The 23,177-nt window shown below is 43.2% G+C and overlaps 1 protein-coding gene across 1 annotated transcript in view; it reads left to right on the top strand.

The window, feature by feature from the left end:
• The first annotated feature begins 821 nt into the window (after nt 1-821).
• Nucleotides 822-23,177, top strand: part of PROZ (protein Z, vitamin K dependent plasma glycoprotein) — a 284,994-nt gene continuing 262,638 nt past the window's right edge. The window contains exons 1-2 of the mRNA XM_069204954.1: nt 822-933; nt 22,645-22,808. Coding sequence (XP_069061055.1) covers nt 861-933; nt 22,645-22,808 — 237 coding nt within the window. The 5' untranslated portion in view covers nt 822-860. The remainder of the gene's footprint in view (nt 934-22,644; nt 22,809-23,177) is intronic.

Here is a 23,177-nt window from a genome sequence, read left to right as displayed (position 1 = left end):
CCAATGCCACCCCAGGGGTGGCGTTAGCATGCCACAACGAGGAGAAATGTTTTAATTTCTCCTTGTGTTTTGCTCTTTCTATGTGTGCTGCATTCTGCAGCACACATAGAAAAAGCAAAAGGCCATTGAAGTTTGTTTTTGTGCAGGAAGGTGTCCCTTCCCGCACAAAAACAATCTCCCCTGCAGCGCAGCCATCCTTGCACCATGGCGCAAGGGTGGCTGGCGTAACACAGGAGTGCGCTGTATTGTTGTTAATATGGCACATCCCAGCGTTTTGAAAATGACGGCACACAGCGCTGCCAAATTTGGTGCAACGTCGCGCTCCTTCATTTTCTTGTAAATCTGGGCCTTAGTGTCTCATCTACTGAGGTAGGCATAACAGAAGGTTGAAATAACAGCAGTTATTTTAACGTGTGGGAGGGGTGAAGGGGGTCTTGCGTGTGCACACGTAATGGCTAGATTAAATTGTGAGACGAATCAAGGGACCTGTTTGATTTTTTTAAAAACTTAATTGACTGCACTGTTGTGAGACACGAGCATTTAGATGATAGCAAAATATTCAGTGATTGAGGCTTATTCCTTCCCTGTTAAGCAGCGAGTATACGGTACTAAAATCTAATATAGATCGTTGTGCTAATATGATTTTTGTTTTTCATCTTTCGTCCAAAAAAATTATTTTTAAAATCTAAACTATAGGGTGATCCTTGAATGGCAGAGCTCTATCAGCGAAAGAGTTGGCCGCGGCTGGTTGACCTCGCATGTGTTTATTGTAACGAGAGCTTTAGACTTTGAACTTTAACCTTTGTGTTTATCCTCTACTTGTCCTGAAAGCAGCTCTGTAAACAGAACAGTGCTGAAAGATGAAAATGGCGAATCAAGTCACAGCAAAATGGGTGCTTTTCCTAATGTTTCTTCACGAAGCCGAACAAACAGGTAAATCGGCATGTTATATATATAAATATATAATGCATTTTGAAAACATTTTTTGTAAGTCATTATAGGTTTTTGCTTTGAAGCAGAGGCCATCCAGGACTCAAGAATAGCTTCACCATGTAACAGAGAATGAACATCTCTACTGTAGTTTTCAAATCCGTCGAATCTTCTAAAAAAATAAAATAGTGAGAGAGATACAGAAAGAGGGTGAGGGAGTGAGAATGAGGAAAAAAAGAATGGACATGAGAGAAACAGTGGTGGGGGAGAGAGAGAGAGTGCGCGCGAGAAAGAAAGCGGGATACAGATGGCGATTTGAGAAAAAGACAGAGAGAGATTGTGAGGCCGAGAGAGGGAGCAGGCAAGCTATGTGTATAGACAGACAGAGAAAGGCTTTGTAAGAAAGAAAAGGAAGGAGGGGGAAGAAAGAATCAGATAGAAGTTAATGGGTGTGTAAGAAAGATTAACGTAGAGTGCAGCGACAACTAAACAGAAAAACAACGAGAGAAGTTGACGCAGATAAGTTGTTAAATATATATAATTAGTTGTGTAGTGTAAAAGATAAGAGAGAGGGAAAGAATGGGAGGTGGGAAAGAGTACATAGGGAGGGAGAGAGATGAAGAGTGGGAGAGAGCGAGATGAGAAAGAAATGTGCGTAACAGTGAAAGCTTGAGACTGCAGGGAGAGAATGAGAGAGAGTGAGAGGGGAAAAAAGGGAGAGACCAGGAACATATTTAAAAAAAACTCCTAATAGAAGGATATTCATATATACACACAGAGAATAAATTAATGAAAATAAGGTACATAGATAAACTGGTAAATATATAGGCAAAGAGAGACGGGCTGGAAAAAATTGGGCAGACAAAGAAAGTGGGAGAGGGGTATGGATAGAGAAATAGAAAGAAAGCGCACAAAGAAGGAGAGAGGGGAAAGACAGAGGAGGGAATGGGAACAGGCCAGACAAAGTCAGTAGGTAAAGCAGCTGTGCATGCAAACGTTAAAGCCACACGTATTGGCTTAGCCAATTACCTCAAAGGGTGGGGGCAGGGTGGTTGCAAAAAACGATTGCTTTCTGTACATAATGCATATAGGAGATACAACTTGAATGTGGCAAACAGTGTGATGGTTCGGTATATTTTTCAGATGTAATATACCCCACCCTGAATTCTAAAGGAAACACTTCCTAGAGCGTGGCATAATACACCAAACAGCATGAGGTGAGAGAAAAATACTCCTATCGGTGGAGTAAAGGCCCACTCATCGTATATTTTAATGAGTTTGTTAAACCAGATAATGGAGAAAGCTGTGATTTCAAGACAGACCTAAATAAGCATAGGCAAAGCAAATGATTCTAACTTTAATGTTCTAACACATGCAGACGTAAGCACACGTGCACTTTGCCTTTATTGCTTGCACAAACGCAGTTCAGAAGGGTAAAGCCAGTCTTGTTGGCTTTGCCAATGCTGGGAAAAATATGAAAAACAAATTGTTTTCTTTCTCGAGCACAAACAATTGAATATGGTTGTGTCATGATTATTCTTTTCAGTTTTAAAGATCCTCATGCATTCAAATAGAAGCACTTCCAAGAGGGTGGAATCTCACACCAAACAGCCAATAGCATTACATGAGTGAAAAGGTCTTCTTTGGGTGGAGCGAAAGCTTTCTATGTGTGTATTCCAAAGAATTAACAACATAAATCAAGAGGATGTGTTGTTAAGCTAGCCTTAAACACATGATTTACAGACAGAAAGGTAATCTGCAAAAATATAAACACAGTGATATTCTGGTAAAGCTAGAGATAGACTAGGATATACAGTGCAGACTGACAAACAGAGAAAATCAGAGTCCCATATTAAATGAAAGGAACACAACGTGACAGCATTCAATACAGATATGTGCGGGATTTAAGAGGCCGACAGGCTGTCAGTCTGATCGGAAAGGAGTATTTGTAGGAATGATAAAAGCAATCTTTATATTGATAATTCATTCTCAAGTAGAAAGAACATGCATGTGGTAGGTAGCGACACCTTTTAACATGCTTGGCAATATAAGTAAACCAGTGCAATAGGATATGATCTCACCATCTCGAAAGTTAATATTTATGACCCATTTTGTATACTTTTTTTCTTGTTAGGCATCCACGCCCAAACTGCACCAACACTGTTAAGCACTCTTACAAATACATAAACCAAGCAATTCATGAATATTTGTTTCTCCAGACAAAGTTAATGTTGGCTATTTATTTATTTATTAAAATATATGCAGGAATACTCTTACAAACTGAATCTAAAAACATGAGTAACTGCATGCAAGCGTCTTTGACTTTCACAGAATTACTCTTTTTTATTATTTCCAAAAATCTACAGAAGTATGTTCACAGATTTATGAAAATAGTAGATTTCCCGACAGATATGGATCCTTTCTATTAAAGAATATCACGCATCACTAATATTGTAGACAGACTATCGAGGGACAAAATAGTGAAAGGCGAGTATGTACAGATGTTTATACCTAACTCCATATCTATATACCTTGACAATATCTACATGGATGTGGATTATAAATAGTAAATCTATACTTTCATAGATGCACTTACCTTTTAATATTGTATACCTCAATATTTTTTCTATTATATTAGTGTGCCACAATATTCTTGTACCCGAGTACAATTCCAGGATACTCATACTTTCCCTGATTGCAGCTCTGTGTAAAATCAACATATTGGGAAACCGTAGGTTCAGAGTAGGATACATTTGTGTTGGACCTGGCTTTTTGACAGGGTCATCCCCAAACTTTTTCCCTCCTTCCTCCTATTTTTTCTGACCTTTTGTTGTTGGCTTTTGACCTCTGGGCACTTTACCACTGCTAACCATTGCTAAAGTGCATACGCTCTCTGTGTAAATTGTACTGTTGATTGGTTTATCCATGATTGGCTATTTAATTTACTTGTAAGTCCCTAGTAGAGTGCACTATATGTGCCTAGGGCCTGTTGATTAAATGCTACTAGTGGGCTTGCAGCACTGGTTGTGCCACTCACTTCAGTAGCCCCTTAACCTTGTCTCAGGCCTGCCATTGCAAGGCCTGTGTGTGCAGTTTCACTGCCACTTCGACTCGGCATTTAAAAGTACTTGCCAAGCCTAGAACTCCCCTTTTTCTACATATAAGTCACTCCTAATGTGTGCCCTGGGTAACCCCTAGGGCAGGGTGCTGTGTGGGTAAAAGGCAGGACATGTACCTGTGTAGTTATATGTCCTGGTAGTGTAAAACTCCTAAATTCGTTTTTACACTACTGTGAGGCCTGCTCCCTTCATAGGCTAACATTGGAGCTGCCCTCATACATTGTTGAAGTGGCAGCTGCTGATCTGAAAGGAGCAGGAAGGTCATATTTAGTATGGCCAGAATGGTAATACAAAACCCTGCTGACTGGTGAAGTCGGATTTAATATTACTATACTAGAAATGCCACTTTTAGAAAGTGAGCATTTCTTTGCACTTAAATCTTTCTGTGCCTTTCAATCAACGTCTGGCTAGGTTTAGTTGACAGCTCCTTGTGCATTCACTCAGACACACCCCAAACACAGGGTACTCAGCCTCACTTGCATACATCTGCATTTTGAATGGCTCTTCCTGGGCTGGGAGGGTGGAGGGCCTGCCCTCACACAAAGGACTGCCATACCCCCTACTGGGACCCTGGCAGACAGGATTGAACTGAAAGGGGACCTGGTGCATTTCTTAGCCACTCTTTGAAGTCACCCCCACTTCAAAGGCACAATTTAGTATAAAACAGGGCCTCTGCCCTACCTCATCAGACACTTGCTGGAGAAGAAACCTGAACCAGAAACTACATCCTGCCAAGAAGAACTGCCTGGCTGCTCAGAGGACTCACCTGTCTGCTTTTCTACAAAGGACTGCTGCCTTGCTGTTGGCCTGCTGCCTTGCTGAACTCTTGTCTGGCTGTAAAAGTGCTCTCCAAGGGCTTAGATAGAGCTTGCCTCCTGTTCCCTGAAGTCTCAGGACCAAAAATACTTCTCTTTTTCATTTGGACTCTTCGTGCACCGAAAATTTCGACGTACAGCTTGCTCCGCGGCGAGAAAATCGCCGCACACCGTCGCGACGCACGGCCTCGCAAGGACAACGCCGCCCGACTTCCAGAGGGGAAATCGACGCAACGCCTGCCGTGAGAACGAAACTTCGACGCACAGCCTCGCGGAACGACGCGCAACCGGAAAACAAGCCGAAGAATCCACGCACAGACACCGGGACATCTGGTAATCCCGCGACCCACAGACTGTCCGCGCGCCGGAAAATGACGCACGACTTCCCCGCGTGAAAAATAACGACGCAAGTCCGTGTGTGCAGAGGAGAAATCGACGCACACACCATTTTTTCACGTATCTCTTCTTCTGCGGCCCTTTGCGGAGATTATCCACTCCAAACCAGGTACTTTGTGCTTGAAAGAGACTTTGTTTGCTTTTTAAAGACTTAAGACACTTTATATCACTTTTTAGTGATATCTTTACAAATTCATATTGCATCTTTGATCGTTTTGACCTGCAAATACCCAGATAAATATTATATATTTTTCTAAACACTGTGTGGTGTATTTTTGTGGTGCTATATTATGGTATTGTATGATTTATTGCACAAATGCTTTACACATTGCCTTCTAAGTTAAGCCTGACTGCTCGTGCCAAGCTACCAGAGGGTGGGCACAGGCTAATTTTGGATTGTGTGTGACTTACCCTGACTAGAGTGAGGGTTCTTGCTTGGACAGAGGGTAACCTGACTGCCAACCAAAAACCCAATTTCTAACAATTTGGATTTGCACTTTTTGGGGGTCATTACAACCCTAGCGGTCCAAGACCGCCAGGGCTGTTCTGACTGAAGCACCGCCAACAGGCTGGCGGTGCTTCCCATGGTATCACGACGCACCACCGGGACCAGCGGTTTACCGCCACGTTGGTCCAGGCGGATTTAATCCGGCAGGGCAGCACTGCTAGCAGCGCTGCCCAGGGGATTACGAGTCCCCCTACCGCCAGCCTTTTCCTGGCGGTTCAGGCTGGCGGTATGGGGAGTTGCGGGGCCCCTGGGGGCCCCTGCACTGCCCATGCCACTGGCATGGGCAGTGCAGGGGCCCCCTGAAAGAGCCCAGTGCAGCTTTTCACTGTCTGCTATGCAGACAGTGAAAAGAGCGACGGGTGCAACTGCACCCGTCTCACGGCCGCAACACAGCCGGCACCATTTGGACCCGGCTCCTGTGTTGTGGCCGAGATCACCGCTGGGCCGGCGGGCAGAAACTAGGTTTCCGCCCGCCGGCCCAGCGGGGATCTCCTAATGGCCGCGGCGGGAGTGCGGCCGCATTGGCAGCCGTCCGGCGGTCCGATCTTGGCGGGCGGCTTCAGCCCCAAAAAAAACCCAAAGTGGCCCTCAAATCCACCAACAAAATGTTCAGTAGGGACCTTTAGAAGCTGAAATGTGCCAACTGAAAACATGAAGGGTAGTGTGGGTAAACAATCTAAAGAGGACAAACCCACTACAAGAACATAGGAGAAACTATCACAAAGTGATCAACGAGTCAAAAGGCTTACTTAACCACACACATTTACAATGCATACTAGGATTTGTCCAGTCAAGCAACATTTGCGTATCTCTACAGCTCTGCAAATACCTTCTTTAATTCATTAAAGCCAAAATATGTGACTCTGTCATCAATACAACAGTTGTTTCTTTTTGCCCTCTTTACATTTCTATTGAACTTCCTACACTACAGTTTATTTTCACCTCCTTCAAACCTCTGGAAACTGCTAAGATCCTAAACTTGCCACTACCAAAAAAGCATCTATTTATCCAGTGATCCCATATTCAGCCACATGTCTCAGTCAACTCTTCTCCTCTCTTGGCTAGCATGATCAATGTCGCCATTCTCTCAGAACCATTCCTGTTGTGCTTAACATGAAACAGTCACCAACGTCTTGAATAAGTCAATTTGCTAAGCCAGTATTTGTGGCCAACTACCAACCTATTTCTATTTTCAATACAGTAATCAGATTATATTATATACACAAATTATACAAAGATAATTCAAAATTATACAGTTTAGACATCCATCAAATATTATCCTATTCTCTAGGTTTCCCAAAATCCAAAACAAAATATATAGTTCCTTTGTTGTCATATCCTCAGTCCCAAAGTATATTGTCCATCAATCCGTTATGTGTCTTGATGTGGTTTAGTTCCAAAGTTACCAATTTGTGTCCTTGTGTGAACAGTTTCGAAATTATCATGCCACAGTTATACCAACTAATGTATATGGAATATAGGATTATATTAGGAAGTCCTGACGAAGTCCTGGGGGTACTCCCTGGATGAAACACGTGTTGACAAAGGGACTAAAGACAAAGAAAAGAGGAAGTTGTTGGATGGAACTGATAATTTCGAAACTGTTCACACAAGGACACAAATTGGTAACTTTGGAACTAAACCACATCAAGACACATAACTTGGATTGATGGACAATATACTTTGGGACTGAGGATATGACAACAAAGGAACTATACAGGGAGTGCAGAATTATTAGGCAAGTTGTATTTTTGAGGATTAATTTTATCATTGAACAACAACCATGTTCTCAATGAACCCAAAAAACTAATTAATATCAAAGCTGAATATTTTTGGAAGTAGTTTTTAGTTTGTTTTTAGTTTTAGCTATGTTAGGGGGATATCTGTGTGTGCAGGTGACTATTACTGTGCATAATTATTAGGCAACTTAACAAAAAAAAATATATACCCATTTCAATTATTTATTATTACCAGTGAAACCAATATAACATCTCAACATTCACAAATATACATTTCTGACATTCAAAAACAAAACAAAAACAAATCAGTGACCAATATAGCCACCTTTCTTTGCAAGGACACTCAAAAGCCTGCCATCCATGGATTCTGTCAGTGTTTTGATCTGTTCACCATCAACATTGCGTGCAGCAGCAACCACAGCCTCCCAGACACTGTTCAGAGAGGTGTACTGTTTTCCCTCCTTGTAAATCTCACATTTGATGATGGACCACAGGTTCTCAATGGAGTTCAGATCAGGTGAACAAGGAGGCCATGTCATTAGATTTCCTTCTTTTATACCCTTTCTTGCCAGCCACGCTGTGGAGTACTTGGACGCGTGTGATGGAGCATTGTCCTGCATGAAAACCATGTTTTTCTTGAAGGATGCAGACTTCTTCCTGTACCACTGCTTGAAGAAGGTGTCTTCCAGGAACTGGCAGTAGGACTGGGAGTTGAGCTTGACTCCATCCTCAACCCGAAAAGGCCCCACAAGCTCATCTTTGATGATACCAGCCCAAACCAGTACTCCACCTCCACCTTGCTGGCGTCTGAGTCGGACTGGAGCTCTCTGCCCTTTACCAATCCAGCCACGGGCCCATCCATCTGGCCCATCAAGACTCACTCTCATTTCATCAGTCCATAAAACCTTAGAAAAATCAGTCTTGAGATATTTCTTGGCCCAGTCTTGACGTTTCAGCTTGTGTGTCTTGTTCAGTGGTGGTCGTCTTTCAGCCTTTCTTACCTTGGCCATGTCTCTGAGTATTGCACACCTTGTGCTTTTGGGCACTCCAGTGATGTTGCAGCTCTGAAATATGGCCAAACTGGTGGCAAGTGGTATCGTGGCAGCTGCACGCTTGACTTTTTTCAGTTCATGGGCAGTTATTTTGCGCCTTGGTTTTTCCACACGCTTCTTGCGACCCTGTTGACTATTTTGAATGAAACGCTTGATTGTTCGATGATCACGCTTCAGAAGCTTTGCAATTTTAAGAGTGCTGCATCCCTCTGCAAGATATCTCACTATTTTTGACTTTTCTGAGCCTGTCAAGTCCTTCTTTTGACCCATTTTGCCAAAGGAAAGGAAGTTGCCTAATAATTATGCACACCTGATATAGGGTGTTGATGTCATTAGACCACACCCCTTCTCATTACAGAGATGCACATCACCTAATATGCTTAATTGGTAGTAGGCTTTCGAGCTTATACAGCTTGGAGTAAGACAACATGCATAAAGAGGATGATGTGATCAAAATACTCATTTGCCTAATAATTCTGCACTCCCTGTACATTTTGTTTTGGATTTTGGGAAACCTAGAGAATAGGATAATATTTGATGGATGTCTAAACTGTATAATTTTGAATTATCTTTGTATAATTTGTGTATATAATATAATCTGATTACTGTATTGAAAATAGGTTTTCTTTTATTGTCACGTGTGCAACTGAATTTATTTTCATGTTTTGACAATAGGTGGTTGTCGTTTTGGGTTCTTAGAGGGTGTGACCCTAGTCAGCTGCACCGTGAGACATAATAGGATTCATGAATATAGAAATAGAGTAGGGAGCGCTCAATTCTCACTATTCACCCTCCTATTGTATGTATACCAACCTATTTCTAACCTGATTTTTTTCTCAGAAAAATAATGAAAATGGAGATTAAGAGATATCCTCAAAAATCACATGGAACTTAACCTGCAGCCTATAATACTGTCAACTACAAAGACATATTGAAATTCTCAAACTCTGGCCTCATGCTGCAAAGTGTTTAATCATGTCTGTTGGAACTGGAGCCTCTAGTTGGCAGTCAGTTTACCCTCTGCCCAAGTAGGGACCGTCACTCTAGTCAGGCTAAGGGGGATACCCAGCTCAGATAATCCCTACTCACCCCCTTCGTAGCTTGGCACGAGCAGTCAGGCTTATCTCAGAAGGGTTATATGTTGAAACCACGAGTGCCTTAAGCACCCATGGCTCAACAACGAGTTCGGAACAATTAACTCATTGGTATCACTAATGCCTTTACCATGAATGCCTTTACAGTGATTTTTCGTTGTAAAGGCATTCCTGGTAAAGGCATTAGTGATCAGCATACACGGTTCCAGCATGCTTCCCCCTAACCCCCCACCCCTAAAATTGACTGCGACCCGACCCCCACAACCACCCCAACCGCCACCCCCAAAATTACCACAATCCCAACCCCCTCCATAAAGCCTAAAGCACCCCAACCCACCCCTTAAACCTAAACCTTGACCCACCCTCCCACTAAACCCTAATCACCCCAAGCCCCCCATCCCACCCCCAAAAACTAAAAATACCTGAGTCCCCACCCGCCCCTAAAACCTAAAGCACCCCAAACCCCCAACCCACCCCTAAAACCTAAACCTGGACTCCCCCAAAACCCTGACCCCCCTAAACCCTAATCACCCCGAGCCCCCACCCCACCCCACCCCCAAAAAAACAACCCCAGTCCCAGCCCAACTTACCTCCTCCTTCACCGCGTCGACTCTCTTCTTCTATGCCTTGACCATGCATGTACGTGGTTCACACATGCGTGGTCAAGGCACGAAAACCAGGAAGTCGTGGAAAATAAAAACGTTGTTTCGCTTTCGTTTTCCATGACTTCATGGTGCTTTCTTTTTCCATGACTTCGTGGTTTAGGAGTCGTTGTTCCGGGTGTTTCCCTCTCTGAAGCAATGTGTAAAGCATTTGCGCATAAAACACAATAAAACAGTAAAAACAATACAAAACGACACCACACAAGTTTTAGAAAAATAGCCAATATTTATATGTGTAAAACAAGACCATAACAAGAAAAATCCAACATACAGTACTAAGATATGAATTTTGCAAGAATTAATTTAAAAATACACTTTCTTGAAGTTGATAGCTCCATCTGGGACTATCACGGCGTTATGAACCTCAGATCCAACAGTTCAGGCTGACTGCAGGGTCGCTGGCCAGCTACAGTGTCAGGAAGACCCACAAACAGTACCTTGGAAATGTAGGGTGTTGTGATCCTCGAGATGAGATCCAAAGTGTAGCGTCGCTGGTGTTGGCAGGTGTTACCGGGCGTTGGTTCCAGAGGTCAGTGCAGGGGTCGGGGGACCCTTGAAGTCACATGCATTGCAGATCAAACTCTGGGCTGATGATGAAGTCAGGAGCACTGGCGTTGATGGCATCGGGCTGCAGTTCGAAGCAGGTCGATTCGACATGCAGTGCCCACAGGTCACGTGCAGGCAGTGGTGCCTCGGTGACGGCATCCTGTGGCGTCTGTGAGACCAGGGATGTGGTGTGAAGCGGGGCGGTGCGACATGCGGTGCCTCCATGTTGCGGTGCAGGCAGCATTATTGCTGGAGTAAATGGCACTGGCATTGGTGGACCGGTCCTGCGGTGCAGGATCGGACTGTGCTTTGTGTACCTCATGACCGGTGTTCTCTGGCCATGGTGCAGGCAGCGTTGGCGGAGATACCAAGGTTGCAAAGAAGCAAGGTGATGTGGATTGCGGGACCCCAGGTCACGGTGCAAGCAGCGGCTCAGTGACAGCGTCAGGTCGTGGCGTCCTTGAGACCAGGGTTGCGGTGAAAAGTGGGGCACGGCTCCGTGCAGCATCGTCAAGTCACATTGCAGTCAGCAGTGCTATTGACGGCATTGTGGTGGTTTTTCTTGTGTTGCAGCACAAAACACACAGTTCCCAATGCTGTAGGCAGATGCACCTCAAGTCTTTGATTTCACTGAGACTTCTAACATGAGGCAAGCTCTACTTCAAGCCCTTGGAGAAACTTCACAAGCAGGATAACAGCAAAATCAAATCTTTGCCCTCTTTAAGGCAGAAGCTTCAACTGCAGGCCAACAGAGCAAAGCACACACAGCAAAGGGGCAGTACCTCTCCTCCAACTCTTCCTCTCTTCTCCTTGGCAGAGGTTCCTCTTGATATAGAAGTGTTTTAAAAATCTGGGGTTTGGGGTCCACTACTTATACTCATTTCTGCCTTTGAAGTAGGCAAACTTCTAAGGAAAGTCTCTATTGTTCACAAAATCCTACCTTGCCCAGGCCTGGCTCCAGGGGATTGGAGACTGCATTGTGTGAGGACAGGCACAGCCCTTTCAGGTGTCAGCTCCTCCCTTCCCACTCCTCCCAGGAAGACACATCAGGATATGCAGGGCACACCACAGCTCCCTTTGTGTCACTGTCTAGAGGGACTTCACAAACAGCCCAACTGTCATTCTGACGAGGATTCCACAGGCAGGCAGAGGCACAGAATGGTTAAGACAGAAAATGCCCACTTTCTGAAAGTGTCATTTCAAACAGGCAATCTAAAAACCAACTCTACCCAAATATGTATGTTTAAATTGTGAGTTCAGAGACCCCAAACTCCACATCTCTATCTGCTCCCAATGGGAAATTACACTTAACAGGAATTTAAATGCACTCCCAAGGTTAACATATTGGAGAGTAGGCCTTACAATAGTGAAAAACAAATTTGCCAGTATTTCACTATCAGGACACGTAAAACACACTAATACATGTCCTACCTTTTAAATATACTGCACCCTGCCCATGAGGCTACCTAGGGCCTACCTTAGGGGTGACTTACATGTAGTAAAAGGGAAGGTTTGGACCTGGCAAGTGGGTACACTTGCCAGGTTGAATTGGCAGTTTAATACTGTACACACGGATGCTGCAATGGCAGGTCTGAGACATGTTCACAGGACTACTCATGTGGGTGGCACAATCAGTGCTGCAAGCCTCCTAGTAGCATTTGATTTACAGTGCACTTTACTAGGGATGTATTAGTAAATCAAAAAGCCAATCATGGATAAACAAATCACCAATACAATTTACATAGGGAGCACTTCCACACTAGCACTGATCAACAGAGGTAAAATGTGCAGAGACAATAAACCAGCAAAAACAGAGTCTAGCATACCATAAAAACAGGAGGTCAGAAGCCAAAAAGCCAGGGGAAACATGCCAAAAGATGCCAGGTCTAACGTCTCACCAATCAAAAAGTGTGGATCAAGCCCATTGAATTGTTATTGCCAGACTCCAAAGAGCTTGAACTAGGAAGCCAAATTGTGTCTTAAAAACTTTGTTAGTGGGATTACATTAAGCCTCAAGCACTCCATTGACTCCCTGTAGATGCTACGGCTTAATTTAATATCTTATGTACTGTCACCAAGACAAAATGAGATAAAGCATTCATGGTAAAGAAACACCAAGGGAGTTCATCGGAAGTATAAGGGCTAGGACTTTTGAATGCCCTGAACCTTAATTTAATATGTGAGCACAAATACATGTGGTTCAGGATACTATTGAAGACTGGACTATTCAACCCTGCTTTTTTAAAAACATCGTATTAAGTTCATTATAGTCACAAATACAGGTCTCTTCTGCAGATCGAGTCATAACTTCAAGTTACATAGATCGTATCTGCCTTGGAACTGTCAAGTATCACATTTGACAGTTTAGGCACATACATATCTCATTCACCACTAATTTACAAGTTACAGATCAATATTGTGAGTACGAATCTCCCTTGCTTAATTAACTGTGTGTTAAAAGTCTGTCTCCACAACTCTAGATCATCCTCTAGACTTTGGTCATTTCTCACTGCCTTGCTGAGGAGCTCTTCTGCTCTGACCACCTGTGGCTGGTGAAATTTGAAAATGGTTAGGCAAAAAGAACCAAAGGGAAATGAACAAGCAAGTGAAGCACATGACCCCAACACTATAAAGTAAGGTTGAGTGGGGGAAAAAGAGGGGTGTTTCTCCTACGATAAGTACAGTTGTAGTGTAGGTAGTCTATATCCAGGCTAGTATAGGAAATAAGCAAAAGCTACACAGTGCTGTTTATACACATTCGGGTATCTGCATGTAAATACAAAGGACAACTGCATTTCAACTCATGCTATAACAACAATTTCATGGAGAGTTGATGACAACATGCATTCATTACATTCAATTTTGATACAACTAAACATTAGTTGCAACCTTTCAGAAGGTGGGCTGTTTGATTACTACAGTACATCGAAACAACTGCATTTCAAAATTTTGGTTAATCAGAAATAATCTATAAATAAGTACCTGATGTGGCGGCATTTATTAGAGGTTTCTGATGCGGCACAACACATTCTAAGCATGCAGTCTGCCATCTATGAAAAACTGATGAGGGACTGCTGTAAAACATGTATTCTCTTTACTTAACAAGTGATGTGCAGCATGACTGCATGAAGCTGGGCTTTGGTGTGGAACACCCTGTTAGACTGAATTATATCAGTGTGATGGTGTGACTCCTGCACCACATTTTTCATGATAATCTAGGGTTGTAAATGGGGTAAGCCCTAATGTAGAAATTCTGTTACATGTGCAATGGTTATCCTGTTATTGCTTGGCTTTGGCTGTTCGGATGCTCGCACGAAAGGTGTGGAAGTCAGGGTAAGATTGAGGGAACATTTTAGGCCTGAAAATCAAAGGGTGTAGCACCAAAGTCCTAATAGAGAAACTGCTGCTGCTCACCACTCACATTTCTCCGCTAGAAGGCTAAATCAGCCCCTTGGTACAGTTCCAATTTACTGCTCTATGCTATCTGTCCCTCATTAGGCCCACTGCAGTCAGGCGGCGTTGCATACGCTTCCACTTTGGCTTTGGGAGCTTGAGTTAACCACAAGGCCTCCTGGTTTCTGTAAGTTAGAAAACATTCAAAACCTCAATTCGCAGACTCCTCTGCACAACTAGGCCATGCGTATTAAGTCCCTCTCATCTAATTCACATCAAGACATTCAAAAGATGTAATTTGGTTACTTTTATGCAGCACAATATGGGGGAAATATGTTCTATGTAAATATTTAGATGGAGTAAGGAAGAATCTTGAGTTGCTGATATGAGAGAGTAACATAAACTAATAAATTAGTGGCCTAGAAGTAGCATTTGGCAGCTAATAAATGGGTAGTTTCAGGGGCCTAACAGAGAAAATGACGTAGAAATTAAAATGTACATGATTAACTCGTGGTGGATATTTGTGACTACCATTCTTATTTTGACTTCACATTTAACATAAAACTATTGTTCATTCATAAATGTGTGAATTATTAATGAATATTAATGTGAAAGTATTATTTTTTAGGTAGAAATAGTAGAAATAAAATGTATTATTAGTGTTAAAGGAATATGAGTTAAACACACTTGTAGTGAATTAAATGAATTCCATTAACATGCGAAGAAAAATAAATATATGTTTAAAGTTGCTTTGACATAACATGAATAATATTTGAAATAAAATAATTTGCGTTGCACATATGATTTGAATTGTTAAGTGCACAAGAGGTTTAAATAATGTATTAATGTGCATTTAGGTTTCTTGATTTGACTAGGCCTTAAGGTTCACTTTGCAAGTAGCAATGGAAAACCACTTGTTTATTCTGTCCCCTCTGAACTGAATTCTTTCCTAGGCAGTTAATGTAATGTTGAATGTTCTATTGCATTGCAGGAAAAGAAGATGTTTCAAATTTAGTTAATGTAACAGTATTTATTTTAGTTGTTGAACCGAACAGGAAATCACAGTGTTCATGTGAAAGAATATTCGTTTACTTTATTGAGGATCATGTGAAAGGGACTGGAAGTAGGAAATCATTAGAAAATTTAATATTTCAGCAGTATTGTGTGACATCATACAGTAAACAATGCACTTTTGCTGAGAAGATTCTTAAAAGTATCAGAATTTGGTGGTGCCATCGATTATCATTGGATGCTGAAATCAATGCCCAGAGTGTGCCCACCTGAAGAGCCAATGAATTAATTATACATATTTTAATTAGTGAAGAACTTTGGAACTGAAGTCAGTCTTCTTCTCTGCTTGGTATTGTTTAGGACTCAGATTCTTGTTTAAGTCTGCTCTCACATATTTTCTCTGAGCATCCTGATGAGTTTCCTCATCATAGTCTTAACTGCCCTATTCTGTTATGAGGTTCAGTACTAATACGGCCAACTATTTCTGAACTGCTGATCTGTCCTCTGTGCAGCTCATGTTCTGTACCATCCTGATGCTGCTATCAACTGACGCCAGAAGATGGTGACTGTCCTGCTTGATGAATCATTCTGTATGCTGTCCCATGAGGACCCATAAAAGTGGTTTCTTGTTTCCTTTTCTAGCTTAGTTATTTACATCAGCATATTTCTATAGTGAATTATCTTAGATGTTTTCCAAATTATTTTTGTCTTCCTTTAATTTTGCTTTTAGCCTGCATGTGTTAGCCTGTTCCCACACATGCAAGTCCCAATTTTGGTTAGTATTAGAAATGCCCTAGCTCTGAAATTGATTGTTAAAACTGTATTTTGATGATTTACTGATGTCACCATCATCTGCTTTGAAATCTGTTAGTAATGTTTATATTGTACTGTTGCTAATCTATACTATTCTTTTGGAGGGTCTAACAATATTGATGTTTAGTAGGTTGAATCTTTTTAGACATTTAGGCCCTCATTCTAACCCTGGCGGTGTAACACCGCCAGGGCAGAGGGCAGAGGAAGCACCGCCAACAGGCTGGCGGTGCTTCCAGGGCCATTCTGACCGCGGCGGTAATGCCGCGGTCAGAAAAGGGGAACCGGCGGTTTCCCGACGGTTTTCCCCTGGCCCAGGGAATCCCCATGGCGGCGTTGCAAGCAGCGCCGCCATGAAGATTCCGACCCCCTTACCGCCAGCCTGTTCCTGGCGGTTTTCACTGCCAGGAATAGGCTGGCGGTAACGGGTGTCGTGGGGCCCATGGGGGCCCCTGCACTGCCCATGCCACAGGCATGGGCAGTGCAGGGGCCCCCTAACAGGGCCCCACCATGATTTTCACTGTCTGCTGAGCAGACAGTGAAAATCGCGACGGGTGCCACTGCACCCGTCGCACCCCTGCAACTCCGCCGGCTCCATTCGGAGCCGGCATCCTCGTTGCAGGGGCATTTCCGCTGGGCCGGCGGGCGCTCTTTTGGAGAGCGCCCGCCGGCCCAGCGGAAATGTAAGAATGGCCGCCGCGGTCTTTTGACCGCGGTGCGGTCATTTGTCGGCGGGACTTTGGCGGGCGGCCTCGGCCGCCCGCCAAAGTCTGAATCAGGCCCTTAGTCAGCCAATGGTTTTTATGTATGTTTATAACTTTGTTTTGCGCCCCTTTTACCTGACATTGATTTTGGGATTGTAACCTTTGAAACTTAATTTGGTTTGGAGTTTGAATAAGTGTTTAAATTGTTATGGTGTTTAGAATTGCTCATGATGTAATGTCATTTATTTGTAACTGAATGATTCTGACTACTACACTCTTCGCCAAGTCAAAAGATTCACTTAACCTCATAGGTGAGATAAAGTGATGTGTCTCACCCCGAGCGCTGGTGGTTGTTGAGCCGGAACTGTAAAGGAGGAATTTGTTGTGCCATACACTGTGCCCACCATCCATTGAGAACAGCCAGCAACCATTGGCTGTTCATTCCTTTGCTAAAGTCTCAGGGCAGTGAGCACAGGATGTGGCCAGAGGTCACACTCTGTGTTAACTGAGCACAGGTGAAGGCAAAGGTATTACCCTGCAGGATCTTGGGCTAAGTGCACTGTGCACATGATACAGCTGAAGACACTGTTTTGAGTAGAGAAGCAATGTATTGAAGAGTTGCTTCTTGTAATCAGCTATGTGAGTCTCCTTTCAGACACTCTACATCAGAGATTCGTTTTATATGGATTCAATACACAGCTGTCTTGTATGGGTGCATAATTGGATGGGCTGAATTATGTATTGGCTAGCTAAAGATGTTTCTCTTTTCATCTGAATTAACTGAGTTTTGTGAGCAATGACAACATTTTATGAATGTTCTTGACAGTTCTAATAAACATTTTAAAACAACAAGTATTACATTTCTGACTTTTCAACAGCAAGCTTTTTGAATCAGGCAATGTATATATTTCTCAAAAGTAGGATATGTGTTCCAAAGGTATGAGTTATCTCACAAGAGCAAATTTTAGCTTTTCAAAAGTGAACTTTGTTAATGAGTCCCTGTCGGAAAGTACCATCTGCCTTGGCATGTTCCCCCCATTTTTACCTGTATTTCAGTATGTTTTTGTCTGTCTCACGTGGATCCTGCTGGTCAGGACTCCAGTGATCATAGTTTATGGCCTAATGTGTGTGTATGTATAGTGCTTGACTGTGTCACTGAGGCTCGGCTAATCAGAACCTCAGTACTTATGCTCTCTCTGCTTTTAAATTTGTCACTGTAGGCTAGTGACTTCATTTACCAATTTCACTTGGCACACTGGACCCCCCTTATAAGTCCCTAGTATATGGTAACTAGGTACCCAGGGCATTGGGGTTCCAGGAGATCCATATGGGCAGCAGCATTTCTTTTATCACCCATAAGGAGATCAGACAAACCCTTCCATAGGCCTGCCATTGCATCCTGCGTGAAATAGTGCACACACTATTTCACAGCCATTTTCACTGCACTTAAGTAACTTATAAGTCACTCTATGTCTAACCTTCACTTGCTGAAGGTTAGGTGCAAAGTTACTAAGTGTGAAGGCACCCTTGCACTAGCAAAGGTGCCCCCACACAGTTTAGGGCCATTTCCCGGGACTTTATGAGTGCGGGGATGCCATTACATGCGTGCACTACATACAGGTCAATACCTATATGTAGCTTCACAATGGTAACTCCGAATATGGCCATGTAACATGTCTAAGATCATGGAATTGTCCCCCTATTCAAAATCTGGTATTGGGGAGCCAGTTCCATGCATCCTGGGGGCTCCACTATGGACCCCCAGTACTGCCAAACCAGCTCTCTGAGGCATGCACTGCAGCTACAGCTGCTGCCACCTCACAGATAGGGTTCTGCCCTTCTGGGGTCTGAGCAGCTCGGTCCCAGAAAGGCAGAACAAAGCATTTCCTCTGAGAGCAGGGTGTTACACCCTATCTCTTTGGAAACAGGTGTTACAGGCTGGGGAGGGGTAGCCTCCTCCAGCCTCTGGAAATGCTTTGAAGGCACAGAAGGTGCCCTCCTTGCATAAGCCAGTCTACACCGGTTCAGGGACCTCTTGTCCCCTGCTCTGGTGAGAAACTGGACAAAGGAAAGGGGAGTGACCACTCCCCTGGCCATCATCACCCTAGGGGTGGTGCCCAGAGATCCTCCAGTGTGTCCCAGACTTCAGCCATCTTGATTTGCAAGGTGTGGGGGCACTCTGGAGGGCTCTGAGTGGCCAGTGCCAGCAGGTGACGTCAGAGACCCCTCCTGATAAGTCCTTACCTGATAAGGTAGCCAATCCCCCCTAAGGGCTATTTAGGGTCTCTCCTGTGGGTTCTCTTCAGATTTTGCTTGCAAGTTTCCTTCAGGAATCCTCTGAAACTACTACTTAATCCTCTGACCTCGGATCAACCGCAGCCTGCTCCAGGACCCACTGTAACAGCAACAAAGTATCCACAATACTTTTCCTCTGCAACTTCAGCTCCAGCCAGCGACTGCAACAGTTTCCATGGTGTGCAAGCTCTGGGGACTTCCTGTCTTCATCCTGCATCAGAAGGACCGAAGAAATCTCCAATGGGGTGACGGAGTCACTCTCCTGCTCACTCAGGCACCTTCCAAGATGACGACCAGTACCCTTGGACTCCTCTCACAGCAATGAGCATGGTTCAAAGGACACAGAGGGTGGCCCTTATCGACATAAACTGTCCTGAGATCCTGCTGACACAATTTGGAGGAGGTAAGACCTTGCCTTCCCTGAGAGCGACGGTACCCCTATGTACTGCGTCTTCTTCATCTCCTGAGGCCTCTGTGCACTATTTGCAAACTTCCTTCATACACAGCCTGGCTCAGGTCCCCAGCACTCCATCCTGCGACGCTCAACTCACTGAGTTGTTCTCCGGCGGCGTGGGACCTTCCTTTGTTGTGCTGCACCAATCGTGTTTTTCACCTCCTTTGTCCCTGTGTCCCGGGACTCCCGTGGATGCTGTCTGGTATCCTGATGGCTCTCTAAACTGCTGAGAGCCCCCTCTTTCTCCTCACATAGAGTTGAGGCCCCCAGGTCCGTCCTAGGTCCAGCCAGCACCATTTTAATGCAAAACCCACATATGTCATAACAAAGGCTTGTTGGCAACTTCCAACACAAACTCACATCTGCATCCATCTTCACGTCATGGGACATCCATTGCATCATGCAGGAACCTGCTGGCATCTTCCTAAGGTGCATTTCTGCAGTCTTCGTCCAACCAAGGACTCTTCTTTTGCACCCTCTTCTGGGTTGGCAGGGGCTCCTGTCCTTCCTAGAACTTCTTTTGACTTCTGGACTTGGTCTCCTTCTTTTTCAGGTCATCAGGTCTAGGAATCCAGCAGTTGTTGTTTGCAGACTTGGTTGGTTACTGCAATAATCCATATCATGAGGTGTAGTGTGTCCTAAGGAAACTTGCAGTACTTTACGCCTGCCTTTCTGGGCTCTGGGGTGGGGTAATTTACTTATCTTTACTGTATTCTTACTCTCCCAGCAATTCTGCACAGACTACAATTGCCTAGGGGGAATTTGTGATTCGCATTCCACTTTCTTAGTATATGGTTTGTGTTGCCCCTAGACCTATTTTCTCCCATTGCATTCTATAGCATTTCCTATTGTTTGCACTAGTCTTTGTCTAATTACTTACCTTATTTTGGTGTCTAGTGTATATGTTGTGTATGATACTTACCTCCAGAAGGAGTATTGCTTCTAAGATATTTTTGGTACTGTGTCACCCAAATAAACTACCTTTATTTTTGGTAACACTGAGTATTGTCTTTACTTGTGTATAAGTACTGTGTAACTATAAGTGGTATTGCATGAGCTTTGCATGTTTCCTAGTTCAGCCTAAGCTGCTCTGCTATAGCTACCTCTATCAGCCTAAGCTGTTAGAACACTACTGCTTCACTAATAAGGGATAACTGAACCCGGTATAAGGTGTAAGTACCCATGGTACCAACTACAAACCAGGCCAGCCTCCTACAGTCCCTGAATGTCTAGCCTCAGCATTGCTCTCAGTTGGGGTCCAAAAAGAAAGACTATTTCTGAACTATTTCAGTTTTCATTCCATCCTAAGGTTGGAGAGGTAAACGTTTAAGAAGCTCTGTTTCCGAAGTTCTACAGAGATTTGAATAGCACACCAGTACCTGACTGGCCCTGCTTTCAAGAAACAGTGTTAGTTTCACTGGAAGGGTAGATGGGTTCTAACACAACTCTCCCTTTGTAGCTTCAAACCCCATTGTGACCCCCTTCCTTAAACTATTCCTCCCTCTACTGTTACATTTTAATGAGTCTTTTTATCACGCAGCCCAAATATGAACTTGACGAGCAAATCACCAAAACGTCCCGAAGGATTTTAGTGAACATTTACATCTCACGTTTGAGATGTTAACTTCTTAGATATGTACACTCTGTCATTTCAGAGGGTCTTATCATGACATAGTGGATAAGGTGTTTCATTTTCAATATAGATCATGTGAAATACAACTGGGCTGCTAAAGAAACACATGTGGAAGCCCTTCTTTCTTTAGTAAAGTTAGTGCTATATTGTGAACACCTGGATATTAGCTGAGATATGCAACTGTGTGTAGGCCACGCACCTGTTGGCATTTGCACAATCACCACCAGGAAGAAGTAGAAAGTTAAAAATGGTACTCACATTTGCAGCAACTGGAGGGACTTGTGCCAAAGTGACTTAGACCTCTCATGCCCATGCCAGAGTATGGAACAGACAACTGTGAAAGCAGAGAAGTCCACTTGAGAGGTTGGTGCCATTTCATAGGTCTAAGACTACCTTAAGAGGCCGTAAATTAGTACAAATTTCACAGTATGCTAAATTCTGGGAATCTGACAAGAATCACTTGAACTATCAAAGGAAAGTAATCTGGACTCACATGAAAGGCAGGATGAGAATCAACAACAGGATAGTTCCATGGCATATCTGAAGGAATTTGCTTCCTGAAATTTGTGGAGTATGCATGCTTGTTTTAAAAAGTGTGAGAGACATTGTATGCCAAATAATTTGACCCATTTTAGATGAGCAATCATACAGTGTGTGGCTGGTTGGAACATTTTTGCCAAGACTGGTTTTGGTTTCCAATCAAGCTCTGGATAGAACCCAGCAAGTTACAATCGAACTACTTATTTTACATTACAATAAGTTCCACTTATTTTTCACTCTTTTCCTGAAAACAGTGTTTTTAAAATCAAATTAAAAAAAGAACTTTCCAGAAAAACAGTTTTTTGCAGGAATAATGTAGCCAGAGGCACAAATTAAAACAGTTCTAAACTTTGCAACTTCACTGAGGGCAACTTGGAGCTCAAATGGAGGTCGCTTTGGTCATGATGGAGATCAAATAAGAATCATCTTGGGGATTATAGTTGACATCTAGAGCATATGAGAAGATGGCTATCCTAGGAAACAGATAAAGACTTTTCTTGTGATTAAACAAGGTTATTAAGTGGCAGCAGTGGTGGGTTTTTTTGAGGGTCCAATAAGAAAGTGTTCTGCTAAAATAAAGAACATACTGGTAATCAAATTATTCTGACCCACTGGGGATGTGCTGGCATCAGTCATGAAGAATTGTATGTGACAGGCTATCCCCTCTATTTGAGGGAAGCTATCAACCCCTTGTGCGCATCTAAACTCTGTGACTAAGCTCCTGCTTTCTACCATGTACAAGGGCACAATAAATCTTTGATGTAATGTACAAGTAAGCTGTCTATTTTGATTGGATCACATTCAGAATCGGTCCCCATAGAGGACACAGATATTTTAGAAACATAGGAGGAGTTCGTGCTTACATCCTATACAGTCTGACAAAGCAGTGATAAAAAGCTTTATATTCTTACAGATAATAAATATGTTTCTGAATATTTTTCAGTATTTCTATCAGCAGAAAATGCCAACCAAGTCATGCAAAGATACAAGCGTGCAAATTTCATGCTGATTGAGGAGATTCTTCCTGGAAATTTGGAAAGAGAATGCCTAGAAGAGAGATGCAACTATGAAGAAGCAAGGGAATATTTTGAAGATAAAGGCAAGACTGTGAGTAATTTTGCTATGGTTTTGGGTACAATAATTCATATTCTTTTCCAAGCTATCCTGAAATCCTTAAGAACTGACAAAGGGTTGTTAAGAATATAGTGAACCACCGTTTAGAAGAGTAGCAAGTTACCTCTTTATCAATATTTTCACCCAGAGGTAAAATCACAGTTACCAGTGCGAAAGGGGCAATGTCAATAAAATATCTTGGTGCTGCTATGCAAGTGATTGGTTTGGGTGCCTGGCAGGCATAATCAGGGGGGAAGTGCTTTAAATTTTTAAACGAAATGTATATGGGTAAGTACTATTCATTTGTCAAAACATGGTAAAATAAATGGGTGTTTTAAGGAGTGTTGTGCATTTTTTATGACA

The sequence above is a fragment of the Pleurodeles waltl genome, chromosome 8, assembly GCF_031143425.1.
Source record: "Pleurodeles waltl isolate 20211129_DDA chromosome 8, aPleWal1.hap1.20221129, whole genome shotgun sequence".
Taxonomy (NCBI): Eukaryota; Metazoa; Chordata; class Amphibia; order Caudata; family Salamandridae; genus Pleurodeles; species Pleurodeles waltl.
This window is presented reverse-complemented; position numbering and strand designations above follow the sequence as displayed.